Here is a 25,877-nt window from a genome sequence, read left to right as displayed (position 1 = left end):
CTCATTCCTAGGCCTTCACTATCGCATCGTCGTCATAAGACCTATCTGTGTCAGTGTGACGTAAAGTAAATAGCCTCCTTCTAAACTGTTACCCACAAACATTCCATTTTTCTCAAAAAAAATCAATCTTCTCTCTTATCTTCACTCATATCATTTATATAAATAAGAAAACATAAAGGTCCAATAACACTGCCTTGAGGAATCCCCCTCTTAATGATTATAGGATCAGACAATGCTTCTTCTCTTCTTCTTCTTCTTTTCTAGCCTATTTCAATCCACTGCTGGATATAGGCCTCTTCCATGTGCTTCCATCGTCTTCGGTCTTGAGCCACTTGGAACCAGCGTGTTCCAGCCAACAGCTTTATGTCGTCGAGCCATCTCTTCAGGGGTCTTCCAATGCCTCTCTTGTGTCCCCATGGTCTCCAGTGAACAATCCTAGAGGTCCATCTGTTGTAGTCTTGTCGAGCTACGCGTCCTACCCATTGCCATTTTAGTCTTGCTACTATATCTAGGATGTCTGTTACATTAGTTCTTCTCCTGATGTCCTCTGAACGGATCTTATCCCTAAGGCTGATCCCTAGCATCTGTCGCTCCATGGCTCGTTGTGTTCGCTGAAGCTTACGAGCACTTTCCTTCGTCAGAGTCATCGTTTCCAGACCGTAAGTTGTAACTGGCAGCACGCACGTATTATAAACCTTGGTCTTCAGGTTAATTGGAACATCCTTGTTGGTGAGGATGAACCTTAGTTTTCGGAATGCAGTCCAACTCATACCTATTCTGCGAGGAATTTCTGCACGTTGGTTGTCTTTTCCAAGTTTTATCTTGTGTCCAAGATAGATGTACTCATCGACAGCTTCTATATATTGGTTTCCCATTTTAAGTGGTCGACTCTCTGGGCTTAGAATTTTCGTTTTATTAATGTTCATTTCCAAACCAATCTTAGCAGAAGTAGTTTTTAATTCTTGGATCATGCTTTCTAGCTCATCTAGATTTTCACTTATGAGCACAATGTCATCGGTAAAACGCAGGTGGTTCAAATATAACCCGTTGATTTTTATTCCTTTATTATCCCAATGAAGGGTTTTGAATACATCTTCCAAGGCAAGGGTAAACAGCTTTGGAGAGATTGTGTCACCTTGTCGAACTCCTTTGCCAACTGGGATTTTATTGGTGATGAGGTCTTCGTCCACTCTGACTACCATTGTTGCTTGATCATAAATGTTTTCCAGAAGCTTTACATACCTTGAGTTTATCATGGCATTTTGAAGTGCCTTCATGATTGCCCAGATCTCCACTGAGTCAAAAGCTTTTTTATAATCAATGAAGGCCAGATGAATCTTGATGTTGTACTCAGTGGTTTTCTCAAGAAGAAGACGAATAGTCTGGATGTGTTCAACAGTTGAGAAACCTTTACGAAATCCCGCTTGCTCGGCAGGTTGATAAAAATCCAGTTCTCTTGTGAGGCGGTTGGTTACAGTTTTAGTCAGGAGCTTGTAAAGGTGTGATAAACTCACAGGACGATAGTTCTCTAAATTTTCCTTATCACCTTTCTTGAAGAGAAGTACCACTTCAGCATTTTTCCAATTTTCTGGTATTCTTCCAGAGTTAATACACTTGTTCATGAGTATTCTCACGGCTTCTAGCAGATCTCTTCCACCTAATTTCAGCATCTCATTCGTTATTTTATCCTCCCCAGGGGATTTTTTATTCCTTAGTTGTTTAAGAGCATTTTCAATCTCAGCAGTGGTTACTTCTGGTGTTACTTCATGTGTATAATTCTGGGCTAGTTGTTCATCACTGGATGGTTTATTAATGGTTGATGTATACAGCTTGTAGTAGAAATCTCGAATAACTTCAGTAATGTTTTGCCTATCTGTGACTATTTCTCCATTTTGGTTCTTAAGTTTTGTAATTTTTGGTCTTCCTGTAGACATGCTGTTCTTTAAAATCTTCATGTTTTTATTTTCTTCAATTGTCTGCATGATCATGTTATTATTAAATTTCCTTAGATCTTTTCTTATTTCCTTGCGAATGGTCTTGTTAAGATTTTTGTATTCTGCTGTATCCCTGTCCATTGTCTTCCTGTCCTTAATGAGCTGCATGGTATTGAGTGAAAGTCGGCTCTTCTTATTAGTTTTCTTCAATGGGATCTCCTTTGCTGCATTTTGAATACTGACTGTAATTTTCTCATTAAGTTCGTTCACGTCCAAGTATTTCAAATCTTCTGTTGAGTTAAGTTTTTTGGTAAGAGCTTGTTGAAATGATGATTGATGTGTTTCTAAGTCCTCTACTCTTGGAAAAGTGTACCCCCTTGTCATTTTGGACCGTTCAAGTTTGAGGTCAAATGTAAAGGTTGCTCGAACTAGCCTATGGTCGCTTCCTGTATCAAATCTATTGAGAACAGTAACATCTGTACAACATTTCTTCTTGTTGGTCAGGATAAAATCTATCTCATTCTTGGTTTGTCCATCGGGGCTCTTCCATGTCCATTTTCGTTGGATGGGCTTTTTAAAGAAAGTATTCTATTTTCTAGAAATACTGCCACTCATTTTTGCCAGTAGTTTCCCATGATCTACCCTATCAAATGCCTTAGATAGGTCAATCACGATAAAGTCCATTTGACCTGAATCTAAGATACCTGCTATATCTTGCTGAAATTCTTCCTTCACCAGTTAATACTCCACCTCCTACCATTCCTATACTGTTTCTACAATAAACATTCCAGTGCTGTGAGAAAATTTCTGCATCCATTATATAATTTCTCAGCCATGATTCAATTCTTATTACAATATCTGGTAAGTACATATCTATTAAATTACTTAATTCGCTTCCTTTTTTACAATACTTCTACAGTTCAACACTAACATTTTTATGTTATCCTCACTTCCTGATCCCTGTATCTTTGCGACATGGTTCTCCCATTTGATATCTGAGACAGAACAAAGTATCTGTTGATAAAAATGCTAAAGTTTCTTGATGACACAGTGGTATAGGGTCAGGTTTCACATCCACAGAGTAATAAAGTTGAGATGGTGAGAGCGTGTGAGTACATAAAAAGGTAATTACTGTAAGAGATTTCATGTCTGAGTTAGGCAACATCTTTTTCCAAAATGGCATCACGTCAAGTTAAGATAGACATCAGTGCATTATGTAGTAAAACAATGAATAAACAGAGATGCCAACTTTCAAAAAAGGTAATTTGTAATGCAGCCGTTAGGGCACGGGGGGGGGGGGCGGTCGTAGATTTTTTTTTTTTTTTCTCATGATCTTACTAACTTGCATATCATTTAAAGCTTGTAGTTACTGTTTGGTAAACGTACACTGGTAACATGCTTTTTCTTTTCATATCATGTGCATCCTCTGCACTAACAGAGCACTTAACAGTTCGGAGTTCATATTAGCACGAAATTCAGTCTTGTTCATTTTCATCATGCGCATCCGAAACATCGCGGCTCCACACACTACAAAACACATGTGAATGAGATTTTGAGGAGCGCATTAAACTGGGTCATTCTTCCGAGTATACCTCCCAAAATTTTCAACTATATTTATTACTAGCGTCACTAGTCACGGTAACGTAATCACACGTATTTTCCTGCACAAGAAATTCCTTCATTATTTCAAACCTTTCGCATTTCGTAACACACGATTAGCATACATCCTAGAAGAGCAATATATGTAAATTTGACAACTAAAATCGCAATAAATACTTCTCCAACAGTCATGCACACAGTATTCACCATTAAACGGAGTTTGTCACCACTTTACCGCCAAAACAAAGACAAAAGAACTCTCATACTTGTATGGAAGTCTGATCATGTGACGAGCAAGTACAACAACTCCGCAAGATATGCAACTTCACAGGTGCCTAAATTTCCGGTACTGGAAGCACACACTGCGTTCAGCGCGTGAAAACTCGAAATATTCTTAAACGAACGACAGGAAAGGGGGATAAATTATTTCTGAGAAATCCGAGGATAATATTCCGAGAATTTACGCCGCCTTGTGTATCCTTTTGAACACTTCATACACTTAGATTTAAAAATCAACAAAAAATCGTAATTTGTGGTGTGTGATTCGTAAAGGCGTACTTATGATGGGTAATTCGTAATTATTACGTTTGAATCGTAATAGTTGGCATCTCTGAATAAATATCTAAGGTAGATAACACAAGAAAATAACAAAAGAATAGCCGACCATAACAAGGTATAACTGTTATTTTATCTGAAGTATCCACAAAGACGCACACAAAATGCTGTCCGTTGGTACACTTATTTATTTCACCTTAACTTCATATAAACGTACACATAACCTTAATCACTGCTGTCACAAACAAAATATACACATCAACACACCCCCATCTTTAACAAATGCCTATCACTGAGCACACGCCACATGGACACTGCAACCTTAAAACACAGTTGAAACAGTTGACTGCTAACAGCACGTCACCCACAACACGTGGTCACAAGTATACTCCTGTTAAACCATAACTCCAACTGAACAGTAACTCGTGTCTACCATCAAGACCACCTCTTTATATACACTTAAAAAAATGGAAATTGCAACACCATGAAGGCATCGGTCGTTTGTGTTGATTTTCAAGATATGGAACGATGCCATGTAGGTATGTAAATGATCAAAGTTTACAGACATGCCAACTTTCAAAAGTGAAAAATCAGGAGAAATTTCGCAGCGAATCGCGACGTATTACGACACATCACTGATGACAGAACCTGTACAAATACATTATAATTCAATACATTAACAATTCTATTTGCCCATATATTTTTTTTTCATCATTTACATGTGAATACTAAATACTGGACATACCTGAACTGTAGAAACATGTGACTCCTCATCCTTCAACATGGTGATCACATTACGACTAATTGTTGTTCAACACACCAGTAGCTGACTTAGCCCTCTTCAGAAACTCGGAACTAAATTTTTGCTCAAAGCACTTGCCTTGCTGAATTGATTTCAAGGTTAAAAGTTTCTCCAAAGTTTGTTCAGACAGCAAGGATCTGAACTGTGTTTTTGTCTTTGTGACTCTGCTAAAAATCCTTTCACGTTCTGCATTGCTATGTGGAATTGATAAAATAGCAAGCATCACCTTAGAGAGTCTGTCATATTTAAGTACACCATCAGCTGATTTCATCTGACCTACCAATGCCCATTGAGCATCAATTCTTCCTTTTGCCAGGTCTGTTTCTTCGAGCTGAAAGTTACAGAACTGGGAGTGCAGAATATCAGTTTCTTTATTCAAATGTTCCGTTTCACTAGTCAAATGTTCGGACACTTGTTAATAAAAAATCTAAGGCTAGAGAATGATGCCTTACTTATAGCAGAAATATTTGCAACTTCTACATTAATTAAAACATCTTTGAATGGAAATTTGTGTACCATGTAGTCACACGATGAAGAGAAACACTTTCTAAAAGAATATGCACTTTTCCTCAGACTTCAAGGTGTTCACTAAAACAAACGCAGAGTTCCCTATCATCAAATCACAATCATCCTATTGATTTGCTGGAGTATGATAATCTACATCAAGGAGAGAGGAGGATCTTTTAATAACGTCTGGTTTCACAAACCTTGCCATCACATTCTTCAATAGTTCCTCCAAAACTAACCTCAATAAGTGGATGTGCGGCATACTTCACTGAAGAGCTACGTTTGGATTCTCAAAGATATCCATAAAACTTGAGAGAAAAAGGCAAAAAGATTTATGTAAATTTGATGAAAGGAACGTGAAAAGTCGTTCTTCACGTGACAATGCATGGCTCTTAGTGTGATCATTAGTTTAATTTTTTTTTTTATAGAGAAACTGGTGACTGGGTTTTCCTTTTAACTGAGGAGTGAGGTGAAATGTTATGACATTCCTTAACGTTTTCATACAAACAAGACACATCTGCACTTAAACTGTGCTTAGGAATTTTTTAAGTCTTCAAAGTTCCCATCTGAGAATCCTTACTCACAATTTCGCTCCTGAATAATGTAACCAAAGGGTCCCGCTGAAGCAAAATCCTATCTAAACACCTTCTTAGTGATAACCATCGAGAGTAGGTACATGCTTCAGAATTTTCGTAATCTCAGTGTTGTGTAAAGTCTGAAAATCTCTGAACTTTTCTTTCCTCTTTGCACTCCTTTCCAGATAATAAAATATATCAATTATACTTTCATCTACATTCACGGGCAAGCACGCTGCACCCTTCTCGGCAGCAAGATTAATTAGGTGACAAGAGCAGCCTACGGTGATTATGTTACTATTTTCCCGCTTCAAACATCCTGCCACACCATTCTTTAATCCTACAATTACTGGAGCATTATCAGCACCAAGAGCTAGGCAGTTTTTTAATGGAATCCAGAATTTCCGAAAAGTTGAGAGCAAAAGATTGGCAATGTTAGCTCCAGTAGCATCCCCTTCTAAATTAGGCATAGAGAGTAGACAACTCTGAATTTCATTGAGTTCAGGCCTAAAAAATGTTACAACAATGGGATATATCTTCAAGTCGCTTTTATTGCTACCATCAGTAGCAACAGAAAATGAATTCACCTGCAAATGTGATACAATTTTCGCCCTTTCTTCCGTGCACATTACTGTAATGATAGCCGCTGTTTTCGTTCTAGCACACCCATATCGTTTAGCGATTTCTGAATCAGGAAACATTTTGCGAAACAAAGGTCCGGCGTGATCGGCACAATTTACAGGCAGGTTAGGTTCTACTATAAATGACTTAAATAACGGCTCGGCATTCGTCACAGGATTTAGATCTTGGTTTTTACATGAAAAGTTCAGTTTCTGGTTTCTTTCTACACACTGGACACTCTCCTTATGTTTTTTCGTTTGCATATGCTTGAGTATGTAAGATAGGAAACTTAAAAGGGTCCACCTTTTCAATACAAATAAATGTTATAAGTTTATTTACAACATGTATTTACACTTGGAACTAGTTTTGACGCTGTTTGGCGTCATCTTCAGCCAAAATGTGGGAAATAGGCATAGGCGTAAGCATGCAGACATTTACATTATACAAGATGTTAAATTAGTGTGATTAAATAAGAGACATGAAATAGTGAATTACAATGTTAGTTTACAAAATGGTCATGAAGGGTGAGTCGAAATTGTATAAACATGAGTTAGGGCTCAAAAACATAATCACTTAAAAAACATATAAACCGCAACAAAACCACGCGTAAGTTCGAGATGAAATTGGCATTGGAGATTCAAATTATTTCAGACACTCTTCCACTGAATGTTGCCTGTCGCGAGTGTAGTACAAAACATAGGTTAGATTTTAACAAACACAATCGTCTCAAAAATGCACATAAAATATTAAAAATATTTTTGGGTTGAGATGAAACTTGGCAGTTAGGGATTGAAATCACTTATTCACTAAGCGTCAATTCAAAACCAGCTGTGAAGGGTGAGACAAAATTGCACAAGCGTGAGTTTGGACTCGATAAATGCAATACCTGAAACACATGCAACACACTCGAAAATGTAGGTTCGTGATGAATTTGGCACATAAAGGTCTGCGTTCACTCATTCATTGAATGTCACTGGTGCGAGTGTAGTTCAAATACGAGTTAGGATTTAACAGAATCAAGCCTCTTAAAATTGCACATGACATCTGAACCCATGGTGCAAGATGAACTTGGCAGTAAAGGTTCGAATTTGTAGACATTCAGTAATGCCACTTCAAAACAGTCCATGAAGGGTGAAACAAAAGCTATAACTCACACGAGTTAGGACTCATTAAATACTCATTTCAAATACATATAACATATTCAAATTTTTCGTAAGTACAAGGTGAAATTGGAGACAATTCTTCGTCAGATGCCATATAGGTCAAGCGCAGCATAAGTATGAGACAGGGCTCAACATATCCAAATGTGTACAAATGCATATAACATATCTAAATCCAAGTGTGAGATGAACTTGGTAGTTAAAGATTAACATTTGTTGAGGGTGTAGTAAACATATTCAGAATACAAAATTCGAATTATGTAAGACGTTCCTCTGAGAGCTTGGAAGTTGACTGTGCTGATATTTGTGGTCCATTGTTGCAACGTTACGTGTAGGGTGGGGGCAGTTTTTATGATGTTCACAGTTCATTGCGGGACCTAAGGCGGTAAAGCTATGGCGCGAGATGAAGAGGAACAGACCACTGCAAATTCTTAGATTTAAATATATGCTTGAGTATATCGCATTTCCCGCCATGTGCAACTGAAAATTCACACCTACATATAGTACAGAATGTGAACGTTTGTCCCTTTCTGGATTCACTCAAACACGGAAACTCTTCCCTATAAGCACTTTTAAACACTGCATCATATCTCTTTTTTGATATTTTGGCCAAAACAAATATTAAGGCACAACACTAGCACTTCTGCGGGTAAAACAACTATGGTGTGCTGCTTTTGAGGTTAGGTTACTCCAAAGAGAATGTTACTCGCTTGACTCGCTTGCAAAGAGAATGACTGTATTATACTGTAGACCGAAGAGCAGCACATGACTGGCCACCGTGCTCTGTACTGCCATCTGGTATCATTATTAGAACTACTATCGACCAGCCATACTCAGCCATATATCGATAGAACGAGGAAATCTGCAGGAGTTTAAAATAATACGAAAATCACGGATATTGCTCTGAAAATCGGGAGATCGGACCCGGCGATCGGGAGGAACGATGAAAAATTGGGAGTCTTCCGCTCAAATCGGGAGACTTGGCACGTCTGCAGACCCATTGGATTGTTGCTACAGGTCTCTCCACGTGACTGGTCGCGGAGAAATCAACTCCAGTATACGGACTCTGGTATAGCGTAGTTGACTTGCAGTCTGTGCAGTGAAGTGTTCCCCGTCAAACATGCTTCAACGACAGAGAAGAGCACGCTATCAACAACTGTCGCCGTTTGAGAGGGCTCGGATAATTGGGCTGTGTGAGGCTGGATTATCGCTAAGGACTTTCGCTGCACGTGTTGGCTGACAGGCATCTACGGTACGTGTATGGCAGCAGTGGTCAAATGAAGGTACCCACACTCGCAGACCTGGCACAGACCCAGTGAGACAGACAAACTGTGAGAGAGTATTGCAGCATCATTCGGATGGCCCAGATGGAACCCCATGCAACAGCAGCGCAAATTCGAGCAGCTGTGGCACCCCACGTTACACAACAAACAGTTGGTAATCGCCTGCATGCAGCTGGCTTACGAGCCTATGTCCCTGCAGAAGGTGTTTCATTGACCTCACAACAGCGACGCGTAAGGCTGGCCTGGTGTCGAGAAAGATCGACGTGGGTCAACGAATGGCATAGGGTCGTCTTTAGTGATGAATCGCGCTTCTGTCTTGCCCGCAGTGATCGCCGGAATTGTGTGCGCCGACGTACCGGGGAAAGGGGCCGCCCAGATCTTATTGTCGAGAGGCACACGCATAAGGCTGGCCTGGTGTCGAGAAAGATCGAAGTGGGTCAACGAATGGCATAGGGTCGTCTTTAGTGATGAATCACGCTTCTGTCTTGCCTGCAGTGATCGCCGGAATCGTGTGCGCCGACGTACCGGGGAAAGGGGCCGCCCAGATCTTATTGTCGAGAGGCACACAGGGCGAACACCAAGCATTATGGTCTGGGGAGCTATTGGCTTTAATGTGAAATCACAATTAGTGCTTGCTGAGGGCACTACGACTGCTCGACAATACGTTGATAGGATACTCAATTCAGTGGTTGTCCCTATGATGGCGAACACTGCTAATGGGATGTTTCAGCAGGACAATGCCTGGGTTCACACTGCACGCATCTCCAGAGAAGCTCTCCACGACATCACAACCTTAGAATGGCCCGCCAGATCCCCGGACCTCAGTCCTATTGAGCATGTGTGGGACATGATGGGTCGACAACTGGCCAACTGTCCTCAGCCACCCACAACTCTGGAAAGACTGACCCGTGCAGTGCAGCGAGCATGGGCCACAATTCCTCAGGAAGCGATCCAGGGCCTTATTGACTCCATGCCTTGACGAATTCATCAATGTATTGCAGCTCGTGGTGAGCACATCCTGTATTGATTGTTGTCCAAACTTGCGGTCAGAGGGACCTGAAAGTGTAATCATCGAATCACAACCGAACACTCGTCCTGCATGTTCAATTGCAGCAATGTAGCACCACTCCTTCTGGGTGTTGCAATTTTCATTTTCTTCAGTGTACGTGCCTGGCCAGGCTTCTAGAAAGATACATTTTCTCGTAAATTCTAGGGTGCTTAAGGCCCAGATATAAGGTACAGAATATTCTACAGAGTTCTTGTCTACTCGGTACCATTATGAATGTTACAATGTGTTTCACAATTATGTATTGCATTACAAATCATTAATACAGGTAATAATTTATATACAGGTTCTTACATTAACTGAACTCCCTATCCAAGTGCTTGGGAAACTGAACCTCAAGACTCTTTCTGCTCGGAGGAAAGTAGCCGACCTAAAGCTGCTATACAAAGCAACTAATGGTCTGTTTAGGTCTCCAGATTTAGCTTCCTTATTCCCGCTCCACGTCCCATCCCGTAATGCCAGAACCCTATTACATATTCCTTACTCCCGGCTTTCTCTCACCCAAAGGTCCCTTTCTGTACTATTCCAGCAATGTTTAATACATTATCTATCAACAACAACCTAGATCTCTTCGTAATGTTTCCTTCCTTCTGTCATGATATTTCTAATATAACTTAATTTTCCTTCTTGTTTTTCCCGTTCTGCTCCTGTATTTACTGTAAATGTATTTTTCTTTGTTGATATCATTGTTTATGTAAATATGTATTATATAGGATTGTACAGTTTTCATTGTGTATATTTGTGTCGTTTGTAAATATTTATATATGAGTCACCTAAAGGCAAAACGGATAAAGTCCACTCCAGCACATTTTGAGAAAATGGCAAAAAACCACTACACCTACCACCTTCCATGAAGGAAGTTGCTTACAAAAATTAAGCATAAAATCACAAAAAAATTCACTGATTATTAGAGCAAGTAATAATACTCGTAGTAGTATTATTATTTAGACTGTTATTGTTGTTTTAAAAGTGGACTTTATTGATTTTGCTTCTAAGAAGTGGACTTTATTGATTTTGCATGTTAGCAGTATGGATTTTACTCGTTTTGCTATTATTTATTAAAAGCACAAAATACAAGAAGACATAATATCCATGTATCATTCACTATGGTTTAAGAGTGCCCTGGGTAGATATTTAAACACACAGTTCAGGAGCTTCCTCTTTTGCACTGCAAAGTTCATTATCAGCATTTTCGTTGACGACTGATGACACTCCCAAGAGTCGAAGAAGTCAACGTAGAATTTCAGTGATGGGCTCAACTACCAGTCAGATCCAAAGTGCAATTCAAGGAACCTTTTCACATCTGACACTTTATTCTTGTTGACTGAAGTAGTTTTCTTTATAACAGGTGAAGGATTTATAGCCAACACATTCTTCTTAGTTTTCATTAGGGATCTGTAGGTTCCAGTTCTATGATAGTAAAACGGCTCCCCATCCACAAGGACCATGTGATGAGAGGTTTTTAATCGTCTGAAAAAGTAGCACTTGCAAGGCATGCATTTAAAGTGCCATTGTTGAATAGGTTTCATGTGCTCTGTTGCCTCTTGTTTCCAGTTAAATATATTCATGTCAATCCCTGGTTGACGAATGGTTAAAAATCTTTCAATGATGTTAATGTAGGTTTGTGAATCTTCGATTCTTCTCTCTTCTTGAATTTTTTTTTCAGAGAGACCGAATACCTGATCATGGGGAATGAAGGAATGACCTCTTACTGGAAAAATTAACTGTACCTCCTCTACGTCTCTTGGTGCTTGCAGAAGCCACCTTCGGAGCATAGCTATCATCGTCCTATCGTCAACATTAGTGTGTTCTCTTGTACGAAAGCTCTCTTAGTCGCACTGAGATTGACTCTTTTCTTTCTCACCTTTGATGGAGACACTACAGAAGGTGATACTTCCATTTTCTAAAATGGAAAGCAGGCAATCTCTGATATAAAACTAGGAATAAAGCACTAGTAGAAAGCATGCAGCTTTAGCATAATCGTAGCTATGTTATATGTTGTTGTCACATGCCATGAAAGTCAGGTTCTGGTTGGTTGAAGTGCCCTTTACTCATTTTGCTTTGAAAACGCAGTGGACTTTATCCGTTTTGCATCTAACCTGAGTTTTTAAAGGGGAAATACTTAAGGATGTTATGGATTTTGCTAGTATATTATTTCATGCTTCAGTGGACACATCTTTTACCGATATATTTCTACCATTATCTCATTTTTTGTAAAAAGAGGACTTTATCCGTTTTGCTTTTAGGCGACTCATATCTTTAATTTTAGAATCATATCTATTGTACGTAGCTTGGATTGTTGTAATTCGGTGTTTTGCTGTTGCTGATCCTGAATAAATTAAAAAAAAATATATATATATCTATATACAAGAAATGTTTCATGACATAACCTCAGAAATAATGTGATCGTAAACTAATAATGATACTAATAAGTGGATGTACATCACAAGTAATAATAATAATAATAATAATAATAATAATAATAATAATAATAATAATAATAATAACACAATCAGAAAAAGACGGGCACGATTTTACGGTCATCTGAAAATAATGGACAGAAGAAAGTTAACTAAAGAAATCTTTCACTTTTTTGATTCAAACTCCAAAACCACAATTCCCTGGTTTAGAAATACCAAAGAAGACCTGCAAATGCTACATATCTCAGCTGAAGACACCTTTAACAGAGATCTCTTCCGCAAGAAAATATTGACGAACGGGCTAAACCGAGACGAGCAACCGAAGAGAAGACACGGTGCCCCTTGGACAGAGGAGCGTAAGCAGGCCCACTCGCAAAGAATGAGGGAAATTTGGGCTCTAAAGAAGGCCAAGTTCAGTGTCGAATGCAACAAGACTTAATGTGGTCCTTGATGGCCCCAGCGAATTATATATATAATAATAATAATAATAATCCCCGATACTCTTCAACTGTGTTCTTGAAAAGATCATTAGAACCTGGCGGGTGAGATTACAGGAAACCAACTACAGTCCATTGAGAATAGGAACCAAATCCAAGGGGATCGCAACAGACTGCTTAGCATTTGCCGATGATATTGCTGTTCTCTCAAATGACACAGAAACCGCTAGAGCTCAAGTTGAAATTTTAAAGGAAATTGCCAAACAAACTGGTTTGCAGATATCGTTTGAGAAAACAGAAGTAATGACTAACATCAAAGAGGCTCCACCAAAACTCCATACAAAATACGGCGACATCACCCGAGTAGACAAATTCAAATACCTGGGTGAGATCATCATGAAAAATGGACCGGACAAAGAAGCACTTCAGGAGCGAGTATGCAAACTGGAAATATCCTACCAAACATCCCGCACAAACTACAACAAAAAATGCCTTTCCCAAAACACCAAGATACATCACTATGAAACAGTTCTGAAGCCAGTAGTTCTATATGCAGCCGAAACCCTGTCTCTAAATGCCAACAAAGGACTCCTTGAAGAACTGGAGAAAAGAGAACGCAAAATTGTGAGAGGAATCTTGGGATCAAAGTACAGAAATGGAATCCATCAAAAGAGATCCAACAAGGAAGTCTACAGCAAAATAGAGAAAATTACCGACACAATCAGAAAAAGATGGGCACGATTTTACGGTCATCTGAAAAGAATGAACGGAAGAAAGTTAACTAAAGAAATATTTCACTTTTTTGATTCAAACCCCAAAACCACAATTCCCTGGTTTAGAAATACCAAAGAAGACCTGCAAATGCTACATATCTCAGCTGAAGACGCCCTTAACAGAGATCTTTTCCGCAAGAAAATATTGACGAACGGGCTAAACCGACACGAGCAACCGAAGAGAAGACACGGTGCCCCTTGGACAGAGGAGCGTAAGCAGGCCCACTCGCAAAGAATGAGGGAAATTTGGGCTCTAAAGAAGGCCAAGTTCAGTGTCAAGTGCAACAAGACTTAACATGGTCCTTGATGGCCCCAGCGAATTATATATATATTATAATTCAAGCTCTATACTTGCATTATTTACTTATGGGTGAGAGAATACTGTTTTCAAGTTATATCCCTCCAAACAGATAATTAGGTTTCAAATTTAGTCATTAATTTGCCAAACAAATAAAATAATACACAAAGGCGATACTTAAAAAAAAAAAAGATGAGCATATCAACCTAACTTGTGACATATATTTTACAGAGAACAAAAAATATTTCCTACTAGATTACTGCCTAACTGGTAAGAAATGCATGTACATACTTCATTATTATCACTAGGACCAAGTAAAATAGAATAAAAATTGTTAGGACAAAATACTTCAAATGATAATTTTATATATTTTTCATCATATGGCCGTAGGGTTACCACATTTGGTGAAAAGAAGTCTGGAGTTGTTGAAACAGTCATTGCACTATATTTGGTGCGAGTGTATTGATGAGTAGAAATTCACCGACCCTCTAGTAAGTCACAGCTTAATTAAAGGGTTTATTCCTTGCAGATTGCCATAGAGATCTGAAACTGAAATCACTGGGGACACAACTATTTATCTCATATCAGAAACGTGTCTGCAATTTCAGACGATTGGCCAAGTGAGAACACTCTTGGAGGCTCATCTTTCGCCCTCTGCTAATAAAAGTAAAGGCAAGTCATTGTTCATTAATTCACATTTTGCCCAGTGTCCTGGCCAGTCTCTGTCATGGAAACAGTGGCTCCTATGGAGCCACACTCTCTTCGAATTACTCTTTTCTATGGCTGTGGAGCATACTGTCTGCATGGCAAGGCAAATAAGTCATTAGCAGCTCCAACCAGTCTCTGCCTGGAGGGCCACACTCCCTAAGACAAGCTCCTTTCTATGGTCAAGCATGATGTATACTGTCCACATGGCAAGAAAACAGTCATTCAGTAGCTGTGTATAACGCACTGACTTTGGCAAGCCTGTTGAGTGCATTGTGAGGTTGTCAGAGCTGCCATCATGTAGGAGCTCCAACCTATATTTCATGGGATGACTACCAAAACTTTAAGCCTGGAATGATGATGATAATATTATTTTATTACCAGCTATTGGCCAATCTGAATTTCGTAATACTTTCTGAGGAAGTGAGCTGGGAGACAGTAAGTCTTCACATGTATGAAAGTGATTAATCTTTTTAATTTAAGAATAAGAAGGATTGTAACAATTGTCCAGGTATCTTTAGTGTACTGGACAAGATGTTCACAGATATCTATATATATAAAATAAGAGTTTTGTCTGTACATTGCTCAGAATTTGAGAAGAATGGTATTTCTGTGTCGGTCATGTCCACAGTAACAAGGAAATGCATTTTTTACTTTTCTGTAATTTCTGTCTGTCTGTATGTATGTACACGCATCACGAGAAAACGGCTGAAGAAAATTTAATGAAAATCGGAATGTAAACTTAGGTGAGAAACCACTACAATCTAGGCTATAAATTATTTTATTCACGCTGAGTGAAATGGTAGTTTAGGGGAAGGCCAGAAATGTAATTCTCAAATAAGTTATTTATGTTATTAGTGGCCGTATCGATAAATACTACATAACTAACATAATTTTTGTTATGTCGCAAGTTAGTAGTAGTTATGTACGAAGTTATTAAATTTCCGATCACTTATGTCTTATACATTGCTCCCGTACTGCATATAATCACAGAGATATTCATGAATTTGGATTTTTGTTACTAAGTCCATATCAATGCCGAGTCACGAGAAAATGGGTAAACAGAATTGAGTGAAAATAGGTATGTAAAGTCTGAGAATAAGGAACTACAGTCTACAATATAAATAATTTTGCAAAACGCTGTAATATCACAGAGTCGAAAGAAAACTAATGTGAAGGCCTGCAATATAGAAAGCTCATAATCTTTATCAACAATAACATTACATTGACCATTGTTTGTTGTGATGTGCTTTTTGTCTTCTGTTTCCACTCATCCCCGATAGATAGGATTACTGCAGCGTACTAAGGTTGTTTTTAAATTTGCTTTACGTCGCACCGACACAGGTAGGTCTTATGGCGACGATGGGATAGGAAAGGAATAGGGGTGTGAAGGAGGCGGCCTTGGCTTTAATTAAGGTACAGTCTGGTGTGACTGGTGTGAAAATGGGAAACCACGGAATTCCATATTCAGGGATGCTGGCAGTGGGGTTCGAATTCACTATCTCCCGGATGCAAGCTCACAGCTGCGCGCCTCTAACCACATGGCCAACTCACCTGGTCGTACCGAGTGTAACAGCCTGCCTGTGTATTGGCGGGAAGTAGCTGGGGAGTTAGATAACTTTCTTCTTTAGCATGCCATTTCTCTGGTTCATACATTTTCTGATATTACTGGTACGTAACATACTGGTTCATCATAGCATTCGAGCTATTCAATTCCTACTCTGAGGCATTGATTGGAATGCGTAGTGTGCATATTTAACGGAATAATGACAGAGGAGTGTTCTCGGCAGTCTGCGACCTGGTTATTCCACCTTTGGAACTTTGGACTGTTGGACTGATCTTCACCGTAGTACTGTTCGCTGAAAGTGAGAAAGTGTGCGGTTTTTCATTTGATCGAGTATTTTATATGATAACATTGCTTTCAATCGCTACATTCCTACTGACGTTTTTGTAATGACCTATGTTGAATTCAGTTAGGAAAACCACCAAGTCAGTCTTTCTGAGAATCCCGTAGCGAAGCACGGGTACATCAGCTAGTTTAATAATAATTTATAAAAAGGTGTGATCAATGTTGGAGTGTGAACTGGATGCAGTAACATGCTATGGACCATCTTGGAGTCTAAGTGTGTGAGTCTGCTTGATTATACAGCCTCTATAATAGCCTGTGGAGACATTGTGTTGTCTGCATTAGTCTGAGTACATAATTTCTAGATATTAGATCTGAGATTTCACACAAATTATTACAACAGATTTTTCTCTTTATTATATTTCTTTTTTATTGTTCAATAAACAATATGTGGATATAGACAGGGAAGCAGAACATAGCAGATTAACAAATAAACAATTAAAAAGATCTTTTGCAATCCAATTACAAATTACTCACCTATCATACACCTGAATAAGTTTCACCAATGGATATCCTACTGCCACTATTGTTGGATGAACTTGCATGGTGTCAGCTCCAATGCGACAACACAATAATTCCAACTGCTTCACAAGAAATGCTGAAAGGATACACACAATAAAGTTAAGTACAAAGTAAATAAACAGCATATATCAAAATCAGCAAAAATGGTAAGGAAGATTAAAGCATACGCTATAATTCCCACCACTTCTACTAAGGAACAAGAGGTATCAATAAATTAGGATAACTGCATTAGAATCAAAATAGACTGCAACATAACCTGTTTGTTTAGATTTGAATGAAATTGCATTACAACAATTTATTTCCAGAAAATATAATTCATCAACCTTGCCCTAATAACAACAACAAAAAATAAAATAAAATAAAATAAATAAATAAATAAATAAATAAATAAATAAATAAATAAATAAATAAATAAATAAATAAATAAATAAATAAATATCTGGCTAACGCACTGCTATCTAACTTCCTGACACAAAAACTGAGTGGACTGCTGTATCGAAAATTCAATGCCATACTTGTTATACTTCATCCCGTGCTATGGTCTATCATAATCAAATATTTATTGTCTTTCTCTTTAATGTATTATATTTGTCCAATAAATATTGTGTCAAACGTGCATAGATCTATTCATTATCATCATCATTGACCCTTTTCTAGCTGACATTGGACGGGACCAAATATGGTTCCTCTTCACTTTGACCTGTCTCTCCACCATTCAACATACAACATTGTGTTCCAGTCCAAGTTCCACTGTCCTATTATGCTTTTCACAGGGTCCAACCATCATATCCTCTCTTCCCTGTCATCCTTCCAGTGCTTGCCATGGCAGTCTTTTCTTTCATCTACTTGACATGTATAAACATCCACCATCTGTTCTGTTCCAGTTTGTCATTTAGTTTTTGCACATTTAGCTCTTTTATTATGTCTTCATTTCTCACTCTATCCCTCCTTGTCTTCTGTAACGTACTCCTCAGGAACTTCATTTCAGCTGGCTGTACTCTACTCTCATCTCTCAGAGTCATTGTCTAGGTTTCTGCTGCATTTATCATTATAAGTAATATACCTTGCATATTACTTCTTTAGCCTTCATTGGCACATCTTTATTCCATATTAATTTCTGTACCTGGGGAAAAAAGGCACTCCCCAGTTTTATCCTTGGACTAATTTCCATATCCAATCTTCCATTTTCTGTCAGTTCACTTCCCAAGTATTTGAAATGTTCTACTATTTCCAGTTCCTTGCCTCCAATTTTGATACCTCCCTTTCCTTCTTTATTTCTCTACACATCACCATTATCTTGCTCTTCGCACATTGATCCTCAATCTCCATAGGTCAATCCTTCCATTCAGCACATTCAGCTGCTGTACTTCCTCCCCATCTTCTCCCCAGATATCATCATCCGCAAACATCGTTACATTCATTCTTTCACCTCTATAATCTTCCCTTGCTGCCTTTACGATGTCATCCATTACCATCAGTGGCGTATGCTGGTATCAAGACGTGGGCTACCACTAGACTTAGGCTACCCCTTTACGATAGTTGGTTTAAGGAACATCAAGCCTTAAGCATTTTGAGCTGCCTGCTGTGTTGTCAAGGCTGCTTCACAAGCTACTGCCCTGGCCTCTGCCACCGCCAATACTCAACACCTGATCAATCGAGTTGGTAGCCTAAGGTTTAGCAAATTGAAGTCTAGTTTTGAGGCTAAATGGATAGAATGCTTGCCTTTGATCCGACGGCCCCGGTTCAATTTTCAGAATCAACCCCCTCATACTATTAATTCCCCTGGCTTGGGAACTGGGTGTTTATGACGTCTTCGCCATTCACTTTATCCTTATTAGGTAACCACCAAGTCTATGTAGATGCCATGCACCACTATTATTATTATTATTATTGTTAAATAACAATGTTGAATTTTACAGCGGTCGTACCCATAGTTCAATGGTTAATTATCTTCCTCAGAAGATCAGTGGTGGTGTCCGACCCATGATCACGGGTTCGATTCCAACCAACAAAAGAGAACCCTAAACCTGAAAGATCGCGTTTCATTTTAGCAGATCTACCAATAAAAAGAAAACTATATTACTCCTATAACAGCAGCTCTGCAGTGTCTTCTTACAAGGATGTAGAAGTAAACGGGAGTGAAATACCAGCACTCCGTTATCTATATATTTAAGACAGAAGGATGAGGTGAGGAAGTATACACGATGAGTAACGCATGGTAATAGTTAGCAGTGGCGATCTGACGGACCGAAGCCTAGCACAGCTATCCTCTGCCGGTCCCTGCACCTGTAGGTAGACAGCAGCAAGCCGCGTGAGGCGAGTCGATGGGAAGGGACGAGAGTCTGGGCTGCAATATCAGTCTCCGAAGCCTTGTTCTCAGAAATACGTGCGACGTGTTTCCTCATTGCTTTCAAGGTTTGCAAATGGAACAATGTGTCAGATGCTTACAATATAATGTGCTTTAGATTTCCATCGCTCGCATTTGAGGTTTGGGCTTCACTGATAGCCTTGGTAGCCCTCAGTATATGCCACTGATTACCATTATGAACAGTAAAGGTGATAACACACTCCCTTGTTTTAGCCCATTGTCAATCCTAAAGCACTCTGTTCTACCCACTATTGTCTTCACACAGCTGTAACAGTTGTCATATAGTGCTTTTATCATTGTTTTTAGTTCCCTGCCTATGCTTGTGTGTGTCAGTTTTTCCCAAACCTTTGTTTTCTTCTTTCGTCATATCATAATCATCATCATCATCACCACCACCACCACCACCACCACCACCACCACCACCACCACCACCACCACCACCACCACCATCACCATCATATGCATTTTCCAGCTGTTGGCCAGGTCTGCTTGGAACATAAGCCTCTCCATCTCCTCTTGTCTTCCCACCACTTCTCCCTCGTCACTCTTGTCCAGTCCTCTCCTCTTCTCTGTACACACTCTTCCACTCCTTTTATCCACCTGTCTCTTGGTCTTCCTCTCGGACATTTTCCTGTTATCTCCATTTCATTCATCCTCCTTGGTATCCTTTCCTCTGTCATTCTGTTTTTGTATCCATACCATCTAAGTCTAGATGCCTCTATCCTGTTCTGTAGTGGCTCTCCTTTTACTATATCTCTAACCTTCTCATTTCTCATCTTATCCATTCTTGTCACTCCTATCCTGCTTCTCAGAAATTTCATTTCACTTACCTGTATCCTAGTTACGGCTCTCTACCTCGTTACCCAAGTTACTGCTGCATACGTCAGAATAGGTACATAGTACGTCCTGTATATTACTATTTTGCTTCTCTGAGGGACATACTTACTCCAAACCAGGCTTCTGACACTTTTCAGGAATGCTCCTGCTTGTCTTCCATGCTCGATAATTTCCTTATCATTTCTTCCACTTTTCTCTATGTTACTTCCCAGGTACTTGAAACTCTCTACCTTCCTAAGCTGTTCCCCTTCAAGCATTATTCCATTCATAGGTCTCTCCCTTCTGCCTAGTTGTGATTACTAATTTGCTCTTTTTGGCATTAAATTTCATTTGTCATATGCCTTTTCTGAATCTATGAAAATTGGTTCTACTGTTGATCTTCCACTTCTGCATCTAAATAGTTCCTCTTGTAAATGACTTTCCACCTTTATTCTATATCTTCTTTCTAATATCCTTTCCATTATCTTGGCAACATGGGAGATGATCGAATCCTTGGTAGTTACAAGTAACTATTCCGTATTGTATTGAACAGGTGGACTTAAAAAAAATATTGTAATAATATTTGAGACATACAATCCTCGGTAGTTACCGCACATCTTATCTCCCTTCTTGAATATTGGTATTGTAACCACGTTTTCCCAATCCTCGTGCACTCCAGATATATATATATTTACACACTCAATATATATATTTAATTTAAGTCCACTGGGGTCCCACTGGTCCTGCAGCTTTGATCATTTCTACTGCTACTTCATCTATTCCCACAACTTTTCTTATTTTCATCCTTTTTAACTGTCGATTCCACCTCTGTCACTGTAATGTCTGATTCCTTCTCTGTTACTTCTACTCCTGCTGCCTGGATACCTTCTCCACATGTCTGGTTTCTCATATTCAGCAGTTCACAGAAATATTCCTTCCATTTGTTCATTATCTCTTATGGTTTTGTCAGTACTGCTCCTCCTTTATTTTCCACAAAAATCCTGTGTTCACCGTTTCATTCCTACAGTTTTTTATAATTCCAAGGAATACAGCGTCTGTTTCACATGTTAGTGGCGGCTGAATAAATATACACTGCGGCTAACAACCATAGTTGTATACCGGAGGTTGCTCCACTTAAGTTTGAAATCTTTGATAGTCAGATATGGAAAAGTCTTTTACTAAAAGAATTCCACCATCCAACCCCTTAAGGATGGAGAAGACTACATCGGATTCAGTGGGTAGTCGCCTAAAAGACAAGAATGAATTTGAACACTCAAAAATACATATAACCAAACATACAAACATAGAATCAAACATAAGCATATTAACTAAATTGCGATGCACAATATAGACTCCTTACTGAAAACCAGAAAGCTCAAGAACTTCACAGATGAATTAGATAGACAAAATATTCTTGTGGTAGGATTCAAAAAAGTGAGAAATTTAACAGAAGATCCATTTGAACCTCACGGTTATAGAGTGTACAATGGAAAGCTAGGCCAAAGGGTCATTAAACATTACCCCCAATTTGGTACACAATTTTTTTGCTAGTCGTTTTACGTCACACCGACACAGATAGGTCTTACGGCAGCGATGGGACAGGAAAGGGCTAGGAATGGGAAGGAAGCGGCCGTGGTCTTAATTTCAGGACTGCCGACAGTGGGGTTCGAACCTACTATCTCCCGAATACTGGATACTGGCCGCACTTAAGCGAATGCAGCTATCGAGCTTGGTAAGGTACAGGATTTACAGTAAATTTGAAAATTATAGATTCCGTAATTGATTTTAAAGCCATCTCACTGAGAATATCAATTCTATGTTTACAAACTACAAACAAACTTTACACCATCATAAATGCTCATGCCCCTACCAATGAAACAAAATTTCTAACAAAAACTCTGCAGAAGTTGATAATTTCTGGGATTTCCTTGAACAGACAATGAATAAAATAAATATGAATTACATCAAGATCTTTATAGGGGACTTTAATGCTCAACTGAGTAAGGAAAAGAAGTATTGAGATGTAGTAGGAAAGTGGGCTCCTCATAAATACAGTGAAACCTCGATTCTCCGTTTTTGGAGGGACCACGGGAAAAAAACTTACAACATGGGAAAACGGAAAATCCGGGAAGGAATGAACCATCGACAATTTGGCTGAACATCACAAAAATGGAATATGTATCTTACAAACGCCCCTAAACCAAACCAAACTACAGCTCCAATGGGCCTTCCGCCTACCAAGCGACTGTCCTCGGTCCGAAGGCCTGCAGATTACGAGGTGACACATGATCAGTGTGACAAATCCTCTCGGCCGTTATTCCTGGCTCTCTAGACCGGCGTCGCCAATCACGATTTAATAGCTCCTCAATTAAAAGTAATCGTAGAATGAGTGAACCTAGAACCAGCCATCATATCCAGGTAAAAATGCCTGACCTGGCCAGTGATTGAACCCATGCCCTCCGGATGAGAGGCAGGCAAGCTAGACCGCGGGGCTGGCTTCAAACGTTAATTACCGGTACGTGACTTAAAAATCTCGAAACTTTACATTCAGTTTTACCGGGGAAACTTTGTCAATTTCCTCTGAAAACTTAGTCAAATTCCTTTGAAAACTTCTTTCAGTTCAGCAACTTTGATAAGCCAAACTCTTCGAAAAATCTAATACCCGTAACGCCAAGCCAAACAACAATCGACCACAAGTAGTTTTTCATTATCCAATCTATTAAAATAAAGCACATTAGATATAAAAGTGTCCAACATGATGGCAAAATCTAGTTTCTTTTCTATCTTCCATTGTAATTCGGTCACCGGTATACTGTTCCTAGTCAGTTTATGGAAATTTTGTACCGCGTAAATTAGGCCTACATTGACTTTTAAAGGTTATGTTGACCTTGAGAATATGGTTTCAAAAGTATCAATCCTCAAGTTCTCAAATGCATTATATTTAGTTCTGCCCGTCACTAATCACAATCAAATTGGAAAGAGAAAAAAAATCATTAACACTTCCGAAATTAGGAACGATTATTTGCGACCTTGAACTCAGTTGGAAAGCGTGCTCGCTGTACAAGTCGGTTCGAGTGCGAAATGATACAAAGTTTTTAAATGTAACGACTGCAGTTTTTATAACATTTTAACACAAAAATGCGAAATTCCCAGTCTTATAATATTAGGACTAAAACAGTAATAGGCAATCCCAAAACCTCCCATGGCTTGATAACATAATCGTATACGATAATATTAAATACTAAATTTGTGTTACTTAAAAAGGAGCCTGGCGACTATACAGTGCCCTGAGCAAAATGCCGAAAACCTGTTCAGCGATACACTCAAAAAAAGTAAAAAAAAATAAACATCTAACCCTGGACATAATGTAGATGTTTTGCAAGTAGAATATTTGACGAAACTCATTCTGTCTTCAAATAGAGCTGTCGAAATGCGCTCTGTCTCCTTCCAATTGTTGTGGGCACTCTCTGCTTTATGATTTCCGAGGATTCTATAAACAATACTATCCAAATGTGATGTTAAGATGATCCCTTATGCAAGTTCACCGCCGATCGCTTTTCCAGTACAGTACTTCCTCAAATAACCGCAATAATGGGACATCAACACCAACATCCATAAGTATACCGTAGCCGTCCTTTCGTAAGGTACAGTTTCTTGAAAAACGTGTGATCGAGGATTTAGCATTGATGGGAATGAAATTTCTGGACGGTTGATCCGGGAAATAGTTTTTTCGAGGAACGGATACTGCAGGATTTTTACAACGTGATTTAATTAAGATGCTTGTGGGACCATGTAATTTGAATGAATAATACGGGAAAACGTAGTTTCCGGGAACGTTTAATCGAGGTTCTACTGTATACCAACAGAAATGGCCAAAGACTCACAGAAATTTGCAGAACCCATGGACTAACTTGCAAATCTACATAGGTATTTTAAAAGAAAACCACACAAACTTAAAACTTGGAAACATCCTGACTGGACAAAAGGAGAATGGCAGCTAGACCACGTATGTATAGACAAGTTCTTTCACAAGGAAATCCACAATGTCGAAGTTCTAAAGGGAACGGACACTGGTTCAGATCATTACTCAATTAAAATCAAGATTAAATTTACTCCATTAAGAAGAAAAAGAAAAAATAGAGTTGGAGAGAAAAGGACCTACGACCCTCATCAGTTAATCCAGAATGCCCAGTATCGGCAAAAAACTGCAACTACAAGATTAACAGACAATTTAGATGACCTAATACCAATTCTTAAACAGAATGCAGATCTAGCTCCCTTAAATCCAAGGAAAAGACATGCCTGGTGGACCTCTGATTGTGATAGAATACATGAAGAAGGACATCACGCTTGGTTGAAATTTCAAGCCCACAAAACAGAAGAAAACGCCATGAACCTCAAGAATGTCAGAAAAGAATTCACCCAAACGATTAGAAGAATTGAGAAAATATCAAAAATATTTAATAAACACTATTGAGGAAAATTATTACAAAACCAATTCTAGAGATTATTACAAAATCTTTGGTAAACAACTGCAAAAATACAACTCCCTCACATTATTGCTGAAAAATGAAGATGGAAAAATAGTGCATAACAATAAGGAAAACGCAGAAATCAAGGCAGAAGCATTTAACAAGCTCTTGGACAGTGATGAACCTGAAAAGCTCTTATTAATTGATACACATACCTCGATAAAAACGAAACCAGAAAATATAAACCCACCTACAGCAAAAGAAGTTGAAACAGTGCTTAAGGAAATGAAGAACTACAAAGCGTGTGGAGAAGGCCAGGTTTTTGCAGAGATGTGAAAATATGCTGGCAGTGCAACTCAGACATCCCTCCATATGATATTACAGAGGATTTGGATAAGTAAACTCTTTCAAGATTAAAAATATTGTGTCCACCTATTCAATACAAATATACTTGTAAGATTTGGATATCAGAAAAATTCCCAGAACAATGGACAACAGCTATAATTAATCCAATTCATAAGATAGGTGAAAGAAGTAATCCAGACAACTATAAAGGTATTTCGATCCTTGACTGCAAGTATAAGATTTTCTCTAAGATATTATGTAATCGGATTAAAGAACAACTTGATCAAGAGTTAGGCGAATACCAGGGAGGCTTCAGACCTTGGAGAAGCTGCTTTGATCAAATAATAACTTTGGAGCTAGTCATGGCATCTTACAGGAAACGAAACACACTCCTTTCAATAAAGTTTATAGATTCCAAGAAAGCTTACAACTCCATCCACAGACCATCATTATTAAACATTTTAAGACATTTCAGACTTCTTTATAAAGTGTCTCATTGGAAGCGAGTCTCCAGAATCCGTTTACTTGATAATTTTTATTTAGACAGGTTCTCACTATTCTCCTTTCTAACTTGAGTACTCTATCTATTTTAGCTTATTTTGAATTATGTTTCACATTTGTGGCTGGGTGACCGTTTTGTACTGTTTCAATTTTGTTGCTATTGAGACACTTTTTTAATATGTATTCTTGGTAACATGCTGTGCTGTAACCAG

At 38.8% G+C, this 25,877-nt stretch overlaps 1 protein-coding gene across 2 annotated transcripts in view; it reads right to left on the bottom strand.

The window, feature by feature from the left end:
* Nup154 (nuclear pore complex protein Nup154) overlaps positions 1-25,877 on the bottom strand; it is a 324,740-nt gene that overhangs the window by 31,861 nt on the left and 267,002 nt on the right. For both annotated transcript variants that reach the window (XM_067144924.2, XM_067144923.2), the window contains exon 23: positions 17,119-17,239. In XM_067144924.2, coding sequence (XP_067001025.2) covers positions 17,119-17,239 — 121 coding nt within the window. The remainder of the gene's footprint in view (positions 1-17,118; positions 17,240-25,877) is intronic.

Source organism: Anabrus simplex, chromosome 1 (genome assembly GCF_040414725.1).
Source record: "Anabrus simplex isolate iqAnaSimp1 chromosome 1, ASM4041472v1, whole genome shotgun sequence".
Taxonomy (NCBI): domain Eukaryota; kingdom Metazoa; phylum Arthropoda; class Insecta; order Orthoptera; family Tettigoniidae; genus Anabrus; species Anabrus simplex.
Note: the sequence above shows the minus strand (reverse complement) of the source record. Positions and strands in the feature narration are given on the sequence as shown.